At 62.0% G+C, this 15,524-nt stretch overlaps 2 protein-coding genes across 2 annotated transcripts in view; one reads left to right on the plus strand and one right to left on the minus strand.

Moving 5' to 3' along the window:
• Positions 1–148: 148 nt before the first annotated feature.
• ACA1_259540 (SNF2 family Nterminal domain containing protein) lies at positions 149–9,897 on the minus strand (the record flags this gene model as incomplete). The annotated part of the gene is made up of 25 exons (XM_004333595.1): positions 149–455; positions 616–1,054; positions 1,344–1,989; positions 2,107–2,244; positions 2,381–2,579; positions 2,718–2,840; positions 2,913–3,256; positions 3,346–3,477; positions 3,566–3,756; positions 3,869–4,172; positions 4,310–4,481; positions 4,598–4,717; positions 4,815–5,092; positions 5,269–5,389; positions 5,500–6,017; positions 6,127–6,264; positions 6,404–6,490; positions 6,632–6,772; positions 6,941–7,123; positions 7,270–7,467; positions 7,614–7,817; positions 7,950–8,057; positions 8,100–9,329; positions 9,498–9,647; positions 9,841–9,897. 25 exons carry the CDS (start codon positions 9,895–9,897, stop codon positions 149–151), a joined length of 6,528 nt encoding a protein of 2,175 aa, XP_004333643.1.
• A 221-nt stretch (positions 9,898–10,118) lies between these two features.
• ACA1_259550 (SNF2 family Nterminal domain containing protein) overlaps positions 10,119–15,524 on the plus strand; it is a gene marked incomplete at both ends in the record, with an annotated part of 13,263 nt that continues 7,857 nt past the window's right edge. The window contains 11 exons of the mRNA XM_004333596.1: positions 10,119–11,469; positions 11,597–11,821; positions 12,019–12,394; positions 12,603–12,789; positions 12,950–13,144; positions 13,297–13,365; positions 13,581–13,793; positions 13,927–14,165; positions 14,311–14,482; positions 14,713–15,300; positions 15,435–15,485. Of these exons, the coding sequence (XP_004333644.1) occupies positions 10,119–11,469; positions 11,597–11,821; positions 12,019–12,394; positions 12,603–12,789; positions 12,950–13,144; positions 13,297–13,365; positions 13,581–13,793; positions 13,927–14,165; positions 14,311–14,482; positions 14,713–15,300; positions 15,435–15,485 (3,666 nt within the window). The remainder of the gene's footprint in view (positions 11,470–11,596; positions 11,822–12,018; positions 12,395–12,602; positions 12,790–12,949; positions 13,145–13,296; positions 13,366–13,580; positions 13,794–13,926; positions 14,166–14,310; positions 14,483–14,712; positions 15,301–15,434; positions 15,486–15,524) is intronic.

Consider the following 15,524-nt stretch of genomic DNA (forward strand, 5'->3'; position numbering starts at 1 on the left):
GGCGGTGGCGTCCGGCTCGAGCACCACATGACAGTAATAGCGCAACCTGCGTGTGGCGTGGTGTGGCGTGGTGTGGCGTGTGGGTCTCATCGTGGTGAGACCTTTGTTCGTTTGTTTGAGAACTCCAGGCGCGGTGGCCATTTGGAGCTCAGGGGTGGGAGGTGGGGGTGTGCCTGTTGAGGAGGGGAGATTTGTCCTCGACGAATTCGCGCAGGAAGAGCTCGCGCTGCTTCCGAGGGACGGGGCGGCCGTTCTTGGGCGTTTTGGTGTAGAAGACGCAGCCAGGGTCGTTGAGGAGTTCGTCCCACGTCCTCCCCGAGTTGCCGATTCCGCATTCATCCACGGCGTGCAGGAGGGCCACGTCGTGTTCGCCTGGATACCACCACTGCGGCATCTTGCCTCGTGTCACCGCTCCCATCCGTTGCCTGAGGTCGGCACGCGAGAGCAGCTTATGCCTGTAGTCGAGGATATCGCCATACGTCAATCAGCATTCCGTGCCGCAGTCCTCCACCACCACCACCCAGCCACCACCCACCACTCAGCCGCGGAAAGGGAGAGGTCACTCGAGTGAAACGAGGTCGGTTGGCTGGTTGTGGTTGGGAGCGAGGAACGTACCTCAACTCCTCCCATAGCGAGACCCGATCCAGGAGGCGATGGGCTATGATGGGGGAGAGCAAATAGGGGTTCTCCAGCGAAGTGACAGATGACGACGACGACGACGACGTGGTCGAGGCTTCGAAATCATCCGCCTCGTCGTCGTCGGCCTCGGACTCTGCCGGCTCGTCGTCTTCGTCCTCGCCGCCGTCGTCTGATCGCTCCTCGCCACCCACGTGGGTGGGAGCCACGTGGCCTTCGAGGTCTTCATGCTGCTGCAAGAGCGAACGAGAAGCGGATCGGGTGGATCTCTTGCCAGCTTTGGCCAGCCCGACGTAGGGGTTCGGGTACTCCTCGCACATCTTCCTGACGTAGGCCATGAGTTCGTCGTAGTAGTCCTCGCACGCTTCGTCGTCTTTGTTGACCAGCCGCGCCTTATCGATGATAAACTCCCACCTCCCTGTTGGTTGGTGGGTTGGTGGGTTGGTGGGTTGGTGGGTTGGTGGGGTTGGTGGGGTTTGGTGGGGTTTGGTGGGTTGGTGGGTTGGTGGGTTGGTGGGTTGGTGGGTTGGTGGGTTGGTGGGTTGGTGGGTTGGTGGGTTGGTGGGTTGGTGGGTTGGTGGGTTGGTGGGTTGGTGGGTTGGTGGGTTGGTGGGTTGGTGGGTGAGTGGGGGTTGGTTGTGGGTGGGTGGAGGTTGGTAAGTGTGTTAGGGAGGGGGAGAGGTGGTCGCTGGAGTCGGCGTACGTACCAGGTCCGTAGGCCATGAGGGCGACGCGGAAGTCGCCGCGTTCACGCTTGCTCCAGAGTCCCCTTCTCTCCTCGAGGCGTTGGCGCTTGACGGCCTGTCGCTGGTGGCGCTGCTGGAGGCGCTGTTCTCGCTCGTCCTCGCGCATGCGCTTGCGGTCTTCCTTGCTTTTGATTTTCTCCTGCCGCTGCCGCTCTCTCGCCTCGATGCGCAGCACCTTGTCGATGGTGTCCAAGAGGGCCTTCACACGCAGATTCAACACCCTTTTGGCCGGCCACTTGCTTGATGGAGTCTTGCCGTCGCTCCCGCCCTCCTCCTCCTCCTCCTCGTGGTCGCCGTCATGAGGCTCGTCGTCTTCGTCCTCCTCCTCTTCTTCGATGGCGAGTGCAAACTCCTCCTCCTCCTCCTCGTACTCGTCGTGGTCTCGCGCGGGCTCCTTGCCTTTGGCGCGCCCGCCCTTGTTGCTGGTCTTGCCCACCCGCGAGGCTCTGCTGCTGGCCATCGTCGTGGCTGTCTCTTCGCCGCCGCCGTCCGCAAGATTGGCCAGAGAGCGGTGGTGCCTGTAGAAACACAAGGCTTCGTCTGCGAAGAGGGCCTCGAATGAGCCCAACCCGTGCACGTAGCTTCCCACCAGGAGGTCCCTGTCCTCCTGCGCAATCGACGCACGACGCACGACACACGACACGACACACACGGCGGATATCAACACGTCGTTGCTGGTCGAGACCAAGGACTGGGATTGAGGAGGGGGGGGAAGGCCTCGTACCTCCCGACCCCACCAGGGGACCGGCCGCTGATTCTTCTTTTCGGTGAAGGTAGCCGGCAGGCGGAACTGGTCAGGCGCATCGAACTTCTCCACCTCCGTGCGAAGCCGGTTCAGGATCACGAGTCGCTTGGCCCAGCCCTGTGTGTGTGTGTGTGTGTGTGTGTGTGTGTGTAGGTGTGTGAGCTTAGCTTCGCTTTCGTTCCACGCACTAGAGTGAAGGGGGAGGAGGCTCGAGTAGGACATGCCCGCATGCCTGCGGGAGGGAAATAGGTACCTTGATCTTTCGGCGCACATTGGCCAGGTAGGCGGGATCGACGAGGGAAGGGAACGAAGCCGTGGGTTTGGAACCAGAACCAGCCGACGACCTGCCAGCGCCCATGCGCCTGCTGCGCGTGGCCGGTGACTCGTCCAGGGAGGCAGTACTAGCAGGTGATGCCTTGGGGGCGACATCAGGCGGGTTCTCCTCGCCATATCTGGGGTAATAAAACACATGACACACGACGACGTAAGTGCTTGGCAGTCAACACACCCGTGGGTAGCCACGTTTGGGGTGCGGGCTGGGGGGGAGGGGGAGGGCAGAGAAGAGAGAGGCGGGCCGGGTGGGTGGGTACTTGGGGCCTTGCGTCTGCATGAAAAGGATCAGCTCCTGGAAGATGTCGTGGTCCTCGCCCTTGGCCGCATCGGCGCACACGCGTAAGAACGCTAACGCGTAGGAGCGGATATCGCCAAGCGGTCTGCATGCGCCAAGCAAGGAGCCAAAGGCGAAGAAGGAAATGGCTGGCGTGTCAACATACGACACACGACACACACGGGCGCGGGTGCTGCCGAATCCCATAGGCACGTGCGGAGCAGAGGGTGATGCACCAAGCAGGACAGGGGGAGGGGCGTGCCTCTTGTGGAGCTTGGTTTTGGCTTTGATGGCAGTCCAGTGGGGACGCGCAAACGCCAACACGGCCTCTTGGATCCTCTTCCTCTCCGACATGTTGAAGTCGGGTATCTCACCGAGCTTCCTGCGCTTGGGGTCGTCGGCTTGCTTGCCAGCGTTGCGAGCGCTCCTTCTGCGACCTTCGTCGCTCATGGCAGCGGCACCGCTGAGGCGTCTCTTCACTCCTCTTCCGCCTGTGTCGTCGCTTCCATAGGCCTCATCGGTCTGGCACATCATCCGCCGTGAAAACCAAAACCAAACCAAACCAAACCGGTGGGTGGCAGAGCAGTTGGAGAGGAAAGAAGAGGTGGTACCCTGCTCAGGCTGGGCATTTCCCATTCGTCTTCGGCGCCACGCCCTCGTCTTTTGCGTGGGCGATTGAGTTGGGCGGCCCACAGAGCTGCTTGGTCGAGCTGCTCGTCGGTGAAGCTCACCCCGGCTCGGCCCTGCGTGTCGTTCGTTCGTAGCAAGACCAAAGGAGTAAGTGTCGCACACCGCACTCATCCAGCAGCCAGCCGCTACCCAGTCGCTTACCTCGAGAATTTCGTCCATGATCGCGTTGAGGAAATGGAGATCGCGTGGGGGACTGATCGTCTTCTTCCACTGTTCGAGGGACTCCTGCACCACGCCGGTCAAGTCCTCCCAAAACTCGTCCACCTTGGCCTCGGTGTCGCCGACCTTGCCCTCACGCAGGCGCTCCAGCAAGCGCCCAGCGTTTTTGGCCTCTGTCCCCAGCACACACGCGGAGTGAGGCGAGTGAAAATGGGCGGAGCAGAGACGCTGGTGGTGGTGGTGGTGGCGGCGGCGGCGGCGGCGGCTGGTGGTGGCTGGTGGTACCCGGCAGCACGAGCTCCCAGAAGTTTTCGGCGTTGATATCGATGTCGGTGTCGGCGTGAGAAGAGGAAAAGAAGGCCTTGGAGAAGGTGGAACCCTTCTTGTCCTTGGCGCCTGCCGCTCCTTCGGCATCGCCACTGGTGTTGTTCTCCTCGGCGCGCTCATATCGTACGACGGTTGATGCTCGCTCCAGAATTTTGTCGATGTCGTCCTCCCCAAAGATATCGTTGCCCCCTTTGCCTTCCTCGTCCTCGCGAAAGAGGTCATAGGCGCCGTACTTGAGCAGGTCATTGATCTCCTTGCCCACCTACACACGCCGGAAACCAACACCGGGACAAAGCGAGCAAAGGAGAAGGAGAAGGAGAGTATGTAAGAGAACAGACAAAAATAGCACAAATAAAACAATACAATCAGTTGGAGGGAGAAAGGCTACGGTCAACCAACCTGAGCTAGCGTCTCCTTCTTGGTTTTGGTGTTGGCGATGTCGGTAATGTTGATGTTATCGAGAACGGCTTGGTCGAGGCCGAGCTTCTTGGATGTACGCTCAAACATCTGCCGTTCATAGGTCTTGCTCGTAATCAACCGGTAGACCTTGACTTCCTTTGTTTGGCCGATTCTGGTCCACAGACGGATGTTGATTGAGCCACAGCACAGCACAGCACAGCACAGCACAGCACAGCACAGCACATGTGTACACCGCAGTGATAGAAACCCCAATCTTACCGATGACACCGCGCTTGAGCTTGAAGATCGTTTTGCGGATTCCAATCACTGTCGTAGATCACCACCGTGTCGGCAGAGGCCAGGTTGATGCCCACGCCGCCTGCCCTCGTGCACAGCAGGAACACGAACCTGCGTTTGCCTCCCCCTCCGGGGGGGGGCTGATCAGCAACGACCGACGATGCTGTGGGTTGTGTTGGTTGTCATGATCCGGAAAAGGAAGGAAGACCTGTTGCTGCCCGGCTTGGAGAAGCGGTCAATGGAAGCTTGGCGGTCGTTCCCGCGCACGTTACCGTCGAGCCGTTCGTAGAGGTGGCCACGGAACCGCAGGTAGGACTCGAGGAGATCTAGCACGCGGACCATCTGGGAGAATATGAGGACCTTGCTGCCTCTGGCTTTCAGCTTCGGCAACAGCTTATCGAGCAGCGCCAGCTTGCCGGCGCTCTGGATGAAGAGGTTATAGTAGGCCGCGGCCTCGAGCTTCGCCGTTTCCTTTTCCTCCACGCCCTGGCGATCCACCGTCATCGTGCCACCATGGATGGCGTGTATCCAACGTGAAGCCCAACGCGCACGCCCCCACATACAAACGGAGAGAGAGAGAGAGATTAGAGAACGACTACACGACACGGCACACACGCACTGGAACGGAGGCGAAGAGAGAGGGAGGTTCATGTTGGCCGCACCTGGATGAGGAAGGGATGGTTGCACACCTTGCGCAGCTGCATGACTACGTTGATGAGGTTGGGCACGTTTCCGCCGGAGCAGCCCTTGTTGAGGAACTCTCGGTTGCGCTCCAAAATGGCGCTGCGATCATCACGTGACGAGGCAGGCAGGCAGCGCATAGGTGCACTCAGAACTGGGCGGGGCAACTAAGGAGTGGGGGGAGGAGGGGTGGTGGTGGCTGGTGTTGGTACCGGTAATACTTCTTCTGGAGGGAGGTGAGCTCCACCTCGACCAGCACCTCTTCCTTGGGCGGGATGGAGCTCTCGACGTCTTCCTTGAGGCGGCGGAGGAGGTGAGGGCGCAGGACTGTGTGAAGGTGCCCGACCTGCTCCGCATCCTTAAGATCGCCAAAGTTTTGCAGGAAGCTGGGTAGCGAAGTGAAGATGTGCGGCTCGATGAAGTTGAGGAGGGTCCAGAGCTCTTCGGTGTTGTTCTGCAGCGGCGTCCCGGTGAGGATTATGCGGTGATCTGTCTTGAAGAGCTTGAGCCGCTCGAGCAGCTTCGACCTCTTGTTCTTCAGGCGATGCGCCTCGTCGATAATCAACGCTTTCCAGTTGATCTTACTCAGCTCCGCCCAGTCCGTGCGCAGAATCATCTCGTAGGTCGTAAGCAGGACGTTGAATTTGAATTGGCCGGGGGCTCTCTTCTGCCCTTGCCCCTGGTAATACCACTCGTACTCACGAATGACAGTCCGGTTGGCCGCGTTACCCTGTGCGTGCGTGCGTGCGTGCGTGCGTGCGTGCGTGCGTGCGTGCGGTCCCTGGCGATGAGTTGAAAGGGGGGGAGGGGAAGAAGGGAGAGGGAGACACAGCACCGACCTGGTAGATTATACCGTTCATCTCCGTCCAGCCTTCAAGTTCACGAATCCAATGGGGAAGCGTAGACAACGGACACACGATCAAGAACGGCCCATGGATGTACTGATTACGGTGCAGATACTCCAGGAAGGTGATGCTCTGTGGAACAGTCGTTGCGAGATCGCACGTGTGAGAGAGACCACAACACACACACACACACACACAACGACACACTAGCCTTTACGCATCACCCTCGCCTCGCAGGTGGCGCGCTGCTTAGACGGGTCCTAGGGCGTACCTGAACAGTCTTGCCCAAGCCCATTTCGTCCGCAAGAATCGAGCCTCGCCGGTTATACCAGCAGTACACGAGCCAATTGAGCCCTTCCTGCGCGGAGACACAGTATTCGGCGGCGGCGGTCATGTGCAAATTCGAACATTCAGCAGCAGCATACGACGAATAAAAGTGTAAGAAAACGGGGGAGGGGACATCGGGAAGAGAGAGAGAGAGAGAGAGCTCGCGTCGTACCAGCTGGTACTTGCGTAGCTTGTTGTCGTTCTTGAAGGTGGGGTCGTTGAGGGGCGCCCACTGACTGATGGGTCTGCCGCTGGTGTTGGTGTGCGCGGGCGGGGTATTCCATTTGTGGAACTGAGCAATCTTTTCGTCATCCTATGGGAGGAATTGCACCCGTCGTGGTCGAGCGGAGTGTGGCGTGGCGGGCGAGAACGTGAGTGGGACAAAAAAACCAAAAAACCAAAAAACCAAAAAAAAACAACAACAACAACAACCGGGAGGAGGGGTGCCAGGGTGATGCGGTGGTGAGTTTGGCCAAGGTACCTTGAGGTCCGCTGCTGACTCCCACGTGCAGTCGGTGTAGGGCAGATCGCACCACTTCACCAAATACCGTCTCACCACACGTTCACCGGGGCCAGGGGTGAGCTTCTCCGGCTTGACGCGGTGCGAGGCAGCCGGCTGCGTCGGTACGGCCGTGGCGGCGGAAGTTCCCGGAAGCGTGAGCGCCTGGGCACAAAATGCACGAGCGCGCTGTTAGTCCGTCCGATCTCGCGGGATCCCCTGTGCTCCTTAGGGTTTGGATCTGTCGTGGTGGGGTGGTGGGGTGGTGCATGATGATGCTGATGATGATGCTGGTGATGATGGTGTCGTACCGGGTGGGCCGGCGGGGCTGTGGAGCGCTGAACCATCTCTCCACGCCAGGCTTGCAGCTGGTGCCAGAGTTGCGCATTGTGAGTGGGGGGCAGCTGCGGCGGAGCAGGTACAGCCACGACGGGAGGCTGCAGGGCCGCTGGCGGATAGCCCTGATGAGGATAGGGCATCTGGGATCTGCTGCTCGATTGCCCGGTATACTGCTGTGTGTGTGCCCGGAGAGACAAACCGAAATGTGGCACTCACGCGTCAAGTGCTGTGATAACGGAGAGGAGGGGAGGGACGCGGATGGGGTTGTGGAGGAATGGAAGGAATGGAAGGAAGGAAGGAAGGGTAATAAACGAACCTGGTGCGGATAGGCAGACGGCGCCAGTGGCGAGTGGCCACCCAGTCCCGCGCTGTGAGGCTGGTTGGCCGGGTAGTGCTGCGCCGAACTGTAGGGGCTATAGGGCGGTGCCGACACTCTGGCCTGCTGTGGCTGCTGCTGAGGCGGCACAAAGGGCGGCGGTAGACCGGCACCAGTTTGCTGTGGGTAGTACGGGTGGGCCGCCTGGGAGATACGAGCGGGGTGTGAGTTTGGCTTCATGACGGAGCGGCAAAAGAAACGGCCGCAGAGAGGCCGCGGGCGCCAGCGAAAGAAGCTGGTGCGGGAGGGGGGGGGATGGGAGCTGCAGCTTCTTACCTGGGAAGGTGCAACGGAGGAGGGCGCGATGCCAGGGAGGTGCGCAGGCCTCGGCCCAACAGTGACTGAAGGGGCAGGGGTGCTGGTGCTGGGCAGCGCTGGGGCGTGCTGGGCAGTGAGGAGATGAGCAGACGGGTGAGCGAGCGGTACGACTGCCGAGGGGTGCGTCGCTGGTCCAGCAGCAGCAGCAGCAGAAGCGGCCGCCAGATGTGACGCGGGGGCGTGCTGGGGTGAGGGTGCTGCCCCCTCGCCTGCTGTTTCCGCTTTCACGGCGGCGGACACAGGAGGCATGTCTTGGGGCGGGATCGGTTCGATGAGTTCTTCGTAGGCGATGATGCGGTCGATTTCGCAGTAGGCCGGAGGAAACGGGGGCTCCTCCTCCTCTTCCATCCCGCCGGCGCCCCGGGGCAGAGCCAGTGCGTCGAGGGCCATCTCCTGCTTCTTCTTGTGGTAGCGGTTGATCTTGCCTCGCCCCACGGTCCCTTCCCGCTCGATCACGTCGGCGGTGACCCACTCGCAGTGCAGGTAGGACTTCTCCTTCCACTTGACGTAGTACTCCGTGACCGGTTCGGCCGCCACTTGGTCGGTCTTGGCCCCCTCCTCCTCCTGCTGCTGCTGCTGCTCCTGCGCCGCTGCCGCGTCGGTCTCTCCCTTCTCTTCTTGCTCCGCTTCTTCAACGCTGCTGCTGCTGCCGCCGCCCTTTTTGACCGCGCGCTCTTGTGTCACCCGATGCGCCAGGATCTTGTCGACGATAGGGCCTGCGGCTCCCTCGGGCTCCGATGAACCTCCGTCGTCGTTACCGTGCTGCTGCTGGTGGCCGTCGCCGTTGGTCGTTCTCCTGCTGGCCTTCCTCGAGCCACCCTCCAGGTCCTCCTCCTCCTCCTCCTCCTCCTCTCCCTCCTCTTCGCCGTAGTACCGCTTCCCACTTTTGGCGCTCAGCCGCGCACTCGATCGCCGGCGGCCCGCCGAGGTGTCCATGTAGGAGGCGTCCTCTAGATCTTCGTCCTCCTCGTTTCGTCGTGTCTCCGCGCCTTCCCTTCCGCGTCGCACTGGCGTCGATCGCTCTTTCCTCTCACCGCTCCCTTCGGCCTTGGTCGCGAGGCCCTCGTGTTCGATCACGCCCAACTGCTTCGCCAGTCGATGCGTCGTCTTGCGGAGCAGCGTGGCCCACTCACTGATGGGGTCATCAGGCGGGTTGTAGAGCAAGCAGTTGCTCCACACCAGCTCCAGGTCGTCCAGGAACTCGGACACCTTGGCGTACTGTCCCGAAGTCAGCTTGTCCCCAATCGTGCCCAAGTCCATCGGCCTCTTCACCACCTCCCAGTAGTCCGGCAGGTCTAGCGCCACCGGGTCCACGGGCTGATTGAACGGCCATGCGTGCTACGCTCACACGACGCACACACGCACACACAAACACACACGACCACACGCACAACATCGACAACAATAACAACAACGGCACACACAGCAGGTCATAAGCCACACATGCAAACGCGTTGTCTCCAAGAGCAATCGCGAGTTGCGCGCCCTCGGTTTGGGGCGCCGTACCTTGTGGCGCTTCAACCGAGAAAGAAGGGCCTGGCACTGGCCCAGTTTGAGGTCCATGGCCACATCACCACTAGAGTACGTAGGCACAGTGGTTTCGAGGGACGGCTCCCTTTCCCAGTGACCCTCACTGCGCAAGGGCTTGCGTATCCTCTGCAATCTGCGCTCTTCCTACACAGTCGCAGTCGCGCCATTAGTTTACAAGAAATTTGTTGTAGAGGGGAATTGCCTCCTCCCCCCCCAACCAAAACCAATTTGTAACAAACCCAAAAGGGAGGCAAGCACATAGCGAGCTATGAAAGGGCAAAATTCCAATTGGAATCTTTCTTAAGCAATGGGCGCGTACCCCCTGTTCGCCGGTCGGCGCGCCATTGCTGGCCTCGTTGGGGGTGTGACCCTCCATGGAGGTGGTTTGGGTTGCCAAAAAAACAGCCCAAAGATTTATGGGAGCTGAGGCAGGCCTGCTACAGCGGATGAAAATCACAATCTGCTTCGGCAACCGCCTGTCAGGCCTCGGTGTAAGTCCGCTGGACAAAAGGAAATAGTTGGAGAAAAAATTACCCGCAAAAATTGACGCCGCTCCCGAAAAACAAATCCACACCACAACTACCGGACGAGGTCGCGATGGATCCCAGCACCTCTGGCGGGGGAAAGGACATCACTTCGCCCCCTTCTGCTACTGCTGCTGCGAGTGCGGAGGCTCATACGCAGATCCGCAAGAAGAAGGCACCCGGCCTCGCCTCCACAAACAAGCGCAAGCGAACGGCGGAGGTCGCCGACAGCAGCGCCAAGGGGGGGATCGAAACCAATCTGAAACGGCCACGCACCCCCGAAGCCCGCGCCTCTTCGAAGCAACAGACTGTCGGGAAGGAAGAAGGAGCTGATGTGAATGATGACCCGGCCGCGCTGGTCGAGCTGCTGCGGACCCAAGCACTGGGAACGGAAGGGGCCAGGCGTGCTCAGTGGCTCCAGCGGAGGGAGCGCAAACTGCGAGTCCTCTCCCATCTCGAGCACGGGGAGTCCCTCTTGGCCTTTCTTCTTCAGGCCCACCACCCTGCTGCTGCTGCTGCGCAACCACCACCCTCCACCGCGTGCGACCCGCCACCACCGCCACTTTGGCCACCGACCACAGCAGCCCACGCGTCCCCCGCCGCCCCACCGTGCTCCGCCTCTTCACCGCCGCCGCCGCCCCGTGGTGGCGAGGTCGCGGACTCGCACTTGGTGCTGCAGGGCGGCCACGAGGCTGGCGCGAGGCGAGTGGAGGAGGAGGAGGAGGAGGAGACTATGCCGCCGCTGAGGGGACTCGCGCTGCCGAGCACCGCCGCCGCCGCCGTCGCCGTCACCATCGGAGCTGCTGCTGCTGCTGGCGGGGGCGGGGGCATCAGGGCCGAGGAGGCGGGGGCGGGGGCGAAGGGGCGTGCGGAGTGGGAGGCGTGGGTGCAGGGGCGGGTGGGTGCGCTGCAGCGAGAGGGGCTGTGGAGCGGGCGGCGCGCGGGCAAGGTGCCGGAGCCCCCGCGCGGCAAGACGCACTGGGACTACGTGCTCGAGGAGATGGCGTGGATGGCCCACGACTTTGCCGAGGAGCGCCGCTTCAAAATGGCGCTCGCCCGCCGCGTCTCCAAGGAGGTGCTGCGCTATCACCAGGCCCGCCGCACCCGCGAGGAACGCGAGTCGCGCAAGGAGGAGCAGCGCCTCCGCCGACAGGCCACCACGATCGCTCGCGAGGTGGTGGCCTTCTGGCACTCGGTCGAGAAGCTCGTCCGCCACAAGCACCAGACCCGCCTCGAACAGCGCAAGCGCGAGGCCCTCGACAAGCACCTGGACTTCCTCGTCGGCCAGACCGAGCGCTACTCCACCATGCTCGCCGAGGAGCTCGCCACCCCCAGCATCACGCTGCCATCTGCCACCACCGCCGCCACCACTCACCGCGATGGCGGTGCCGATGGCCTCGCCTCGTCGTCGTCGTCATCGATCGGTGCTTTTTGCCCTCCTCACCGCCATCGCCATCCCGCGCATCTCACCCGCGATGAGTGGACCCACACTCACTCTGAAGACGGGACCTCGCGTGTGTGTCGCGTGTGTGTGTCGTGTGTGTCGCGTAGGCCTGCCCGAAGCGCCGCTCAGACTCGAGCCCCGGATGGCGTACGAAAGTGCCTCGCTCCCGCGTGCAGAAGAGAGTGTGGGTGTGGACGGCGATGATGGCGAGTACCTCCTCGAGCGCGACCAAGCCGCATTGCAGGTGCAGGCCGACGACGAAGCCACCCTGGAGCAGGAAGAGGCCCAGCAGCACGAGGAGGGGAGCATCAATGCGACCACTGCCCAACAAGGTAAGCCCTCCTTCCCCTTCCCTTCCCCTTCCCCCCCCCTCCCGTCCTGCTCCTGTTCGATCGGATGCATCAGGCCTGCCTCTGGTACCCGGCCCACCCTTCGAAGAATCCCTCACTGCGCCACCGACACGACACGACACGACACGACACGACACGACACGACACGACACGACACGACACGACACGACACGACACAGAAATCGATTCACTCAGGGCCGAGGCAGACATGCCCATTGAAGAGCTGCTGGCCCTCTACGCGGCGCGTCGCGGCGAGGAGGACGAAGAGGAGGAAGAGGAGCAGGCGGAGGGCGAAGAAAAGGACGCGATGGACATCGAGGACGCCGCCGCCACCACCGCCGCCACCACCGCCGCCACCACCGCCGCCACCACCGCCGCCACCACCGCCGCCACCACCGAGAGTCTGCGTGTTGTGGCGACCGCATCGGGAAGGACACCTGGCGAACGGGACGAAGCGGAGGGGCTGACAGCCGAGCTGCTGGCCGTGGGCAACCACCACCACCACCACCGCCGCGCCGAGGACAACGACGATGAGGACGACGAAGGACGAGCAAGGTTCGTGCACCCATCACCCCCCCCCTCACACCTTCCTCGCCTGCTGCCTGCCGCTGGGGATTCCCATTTCCCGCCCTTTAGCACACACGACCCGCCATGTGCGCGTGTGCGTGCGTGCGCGTGAGCGACGACATTGTGCGTTGCGTGGGAGCTGATAGGCAGATGGCGGTCCTTCCGGCCTCTCCTTCCTTTGGGCGCATCACACCAGGATCCGTCGGGCCGCCGCTGAGGCAACAGAAGCGCAGCCGACCGGCAACACGTTGTCCACCACCCACGTCAAGACACCCGTCCCCTTCCTTCTCAAGCACACGCTGCGTGAGTACCAACACATCGGCCTCGACTGGCTGGTCACCATGTACGAAAAGGGCCTCAACGGCATCCTTGCCGACGAAATGGTGCCCCCCTCCCCTCCCCGCCCCGCCCACAACTTCGGCCCTCGACCCCCCCTCGCTTGGGGGGAGCTATCATATGTGCCGGTCGTTAACCGAAACCTCCAAACCCCAACAACCCCCAAATGCAACACACACGATGGCCACACGTGGCTCGTCGCTGCAGGGACTCGGCAAAACGATTCAAACGATATCGCTGCTGGCCCATTTGGCCAGCGAGAAGCAAAACTGGGGTCCTCATCTGGTCGTGGTGCCGACGAGCGTGATGCTCAACTGGGAGCGCGAGTTCCGCAAATGGTGCCCCTCCTTCAAGCTCCTGACCTACTACGGAAACCCCAAGACGAGGCGCCTCAAACGGACGGTACTGCAAACACAACTCACGCGTTCCCCCCCCCCAGCTTGCCACATCTACCCCCCACCCACCCATCCCGGCGTGATAGAAATTCGATATACGGCTCCTCTTTCTAATAATATCTGAAATATAATCATATTTCGTCTCGCGGTGCTGCGCAGGGTTGGTCCAAACCGAACGCCTTTCACGTGTGCATCACCTCGTACACCCTCGTGTTGCAGGACCACCAGGTGTCGTTCCTCTCCCTCCTCCTCCTTCGCCTCCTCCTTCGCCTCCTCCCACCCACCTACCCACCCACCCACCCACCCACCCACCCACCCACCACCACCATCACGACTGACGTGGTGGTGGCTGGTGGTGGCTGGTGCGTGCGTGCGTGTGTGTGTGCACATGCTCATGCCCGCATGAACCGTTGGGCTGCATTTGGGCGGGGGGGCGAGCATAGGTCTTTCGTCGCAAGCAATGGAAGTATCTGATCCTGGACGAGGCCCACAACATCAAGAACTTCAAATCGCAGAGGTGGCAGATCCTCCTGAACTTCAATGCGCAACGGAGGCTCCTCTTGACGGGCACGCCGCTCCAGAACGACCTCATGGAGCTCTGGTCTCTCATGCACTTCCTCATGCCCCACATATTTCGCTCCCACTCGCAATTCAAGGTACGCGCCGGCTCCCCGCGTGTGTCGGGTAGGGTCGGGTCTGGTCTTGGTCGTAAGCTCATGCGTGGCGTGTGTGTGTGGTGGCGGCCCTCCTGGCCGCCGCCGCCGCCGCCGCCGCCGTTTGGTTACACAGAAATGGTTCTCCAACCCCATGAACGACATCATCGACAGCGGTGGCGATAGGCAGCAGCAGCAGCAGCAAGATGCTTTGGTCGCCCGACTGCACGCTGTGCTGCGCCCCTTCCTCTTGCGACGCCTCAAGAAGGACGTCGAGCAGCAGCTGCCCCGCAAGGTCGAGCACATCGTGCCCTGCCGCCTTTCCAAGCGCCAGCGACACCTCTACGAAGAATTCATCTCCCGCGCAGACACGCGGTACTCACTCTGTCGCTGCCCTCCCTCTCTCCCTTGACTTGGCCACCACCTCCCCACTCACATGGTCCAATGACTCTCTGCTCTCTCTGCTCTTCTCGGTGGTGGTCGTGGTGGTCGTGGTGGTCGTGGTGGTCGTGGTGGGCAGGGACAAGCTGGCGTCGGGGAACTACCTCTCGCTCGTCAACGTGCTCATGCAGCTGCGCAAGGTGTGCAACCACCCGGAGCTCTTCGAGGAGCGACCCGTGGTGTCCTCCCTCGACATGGGCCAGAGCATCTCCATGCACGTCCCCTCCGCGGTGGTCAACATGCTGGCCTATGTACGCGCGTTACGCCCCTTCTCTCTCTCTCTCTCTCTCTCGGTATTGTGTGTTGAGTTGTTCTCGCCGCGGGATGATTTTGCGTCGAGCTTGCTCCCGGCACCCTTGCCCCCCCCCGCTCGAGTGGCTGCGTACTCACGTCGTGTCGTGTCGTGTGTATGTCGTGTCGTGTGTGGTCTTGTTGCTGTAATGTGATGTGGTGCTATCGCCATCGTTTCGTCCGTCATCAGGAGGCAATGGATGACGTCGACCTGGGGTTCCTCAACCTGCGCTTCGTCGACAACGAGCCGATGACCTCGTGGCAATCCGATCGCGTGGGAGAACTGCGCACCACACGCGAGCAGGCCACCGCCTTTTGCTCCTCGTCCTCCTGGACGTCCTCGCTTTGGCCCCGCGGGGAGAAGCAGCAGCAGCAGCAGGAGGAGGAGGAGAGCTCAGCGGAGTGGTCGCGCGTGCGGCCCTTGGCTCTGGGGCGCTGGCGGGAGGACGAACAAAGGCGGCTCGCCCACCTGGTCTACTCCAACGAGTGGCGGTGCGCACAGCGACCCCTCTATGGCCTCGACCTCCGCCAGTGCGTCCGCGTCCCCGCTCGCACGCCGCCTCCTCCGCATCTCGCGGCTGCGGAGGATGGCCACGATGCAGGTCCTCCTCCGCTGGTGCTGTCCCATGAGATGCGGGCCCTCGCGGTGCGCGACCTCGTGACGCGCTTCACCTGCATCATCACCCCCGCCCGTGCACCTCCGCCTCTCCTCCACTGCTCCCACCCTCGCCCCTCCGACACCGAGGCCATGGCGCGCACCGCCTACCACCTCACCCAGGTACGTACCACCAGCCACCACCCTTCCTGTTTTGTCCCTCTCGTACCACTGCTGCTGCTGCTGCTGCTATTGCTGCTAGCACGCGTGCCTGACCCCGCTCGCCTTTGCCTGGCAGGAGCTATCCCCGCGCGCAGAATTACTTCGGCCGGCTCTGGTGGGGCAGCAAATACACTTCCCCGATCGTCGTACGGTTCCCCACTTCCCCCCTCTTCGGTGCACGTGAC

The sequence above is a fragment of the Acanthamoeba castellanii genome (assembly GCF_000313135.1).
Source record: "Acanthamoeba castellanii str. Neff unplaced genomic scaffold scf7180000084769, whole genome shotgun sequence".
Classification (NCBI taxonomy): domain Eukaryota; phylum Discosea; order Longamoebia; family Acanthamoebidae; genus Acanthamoeba; species Acanthamoeba castellanii.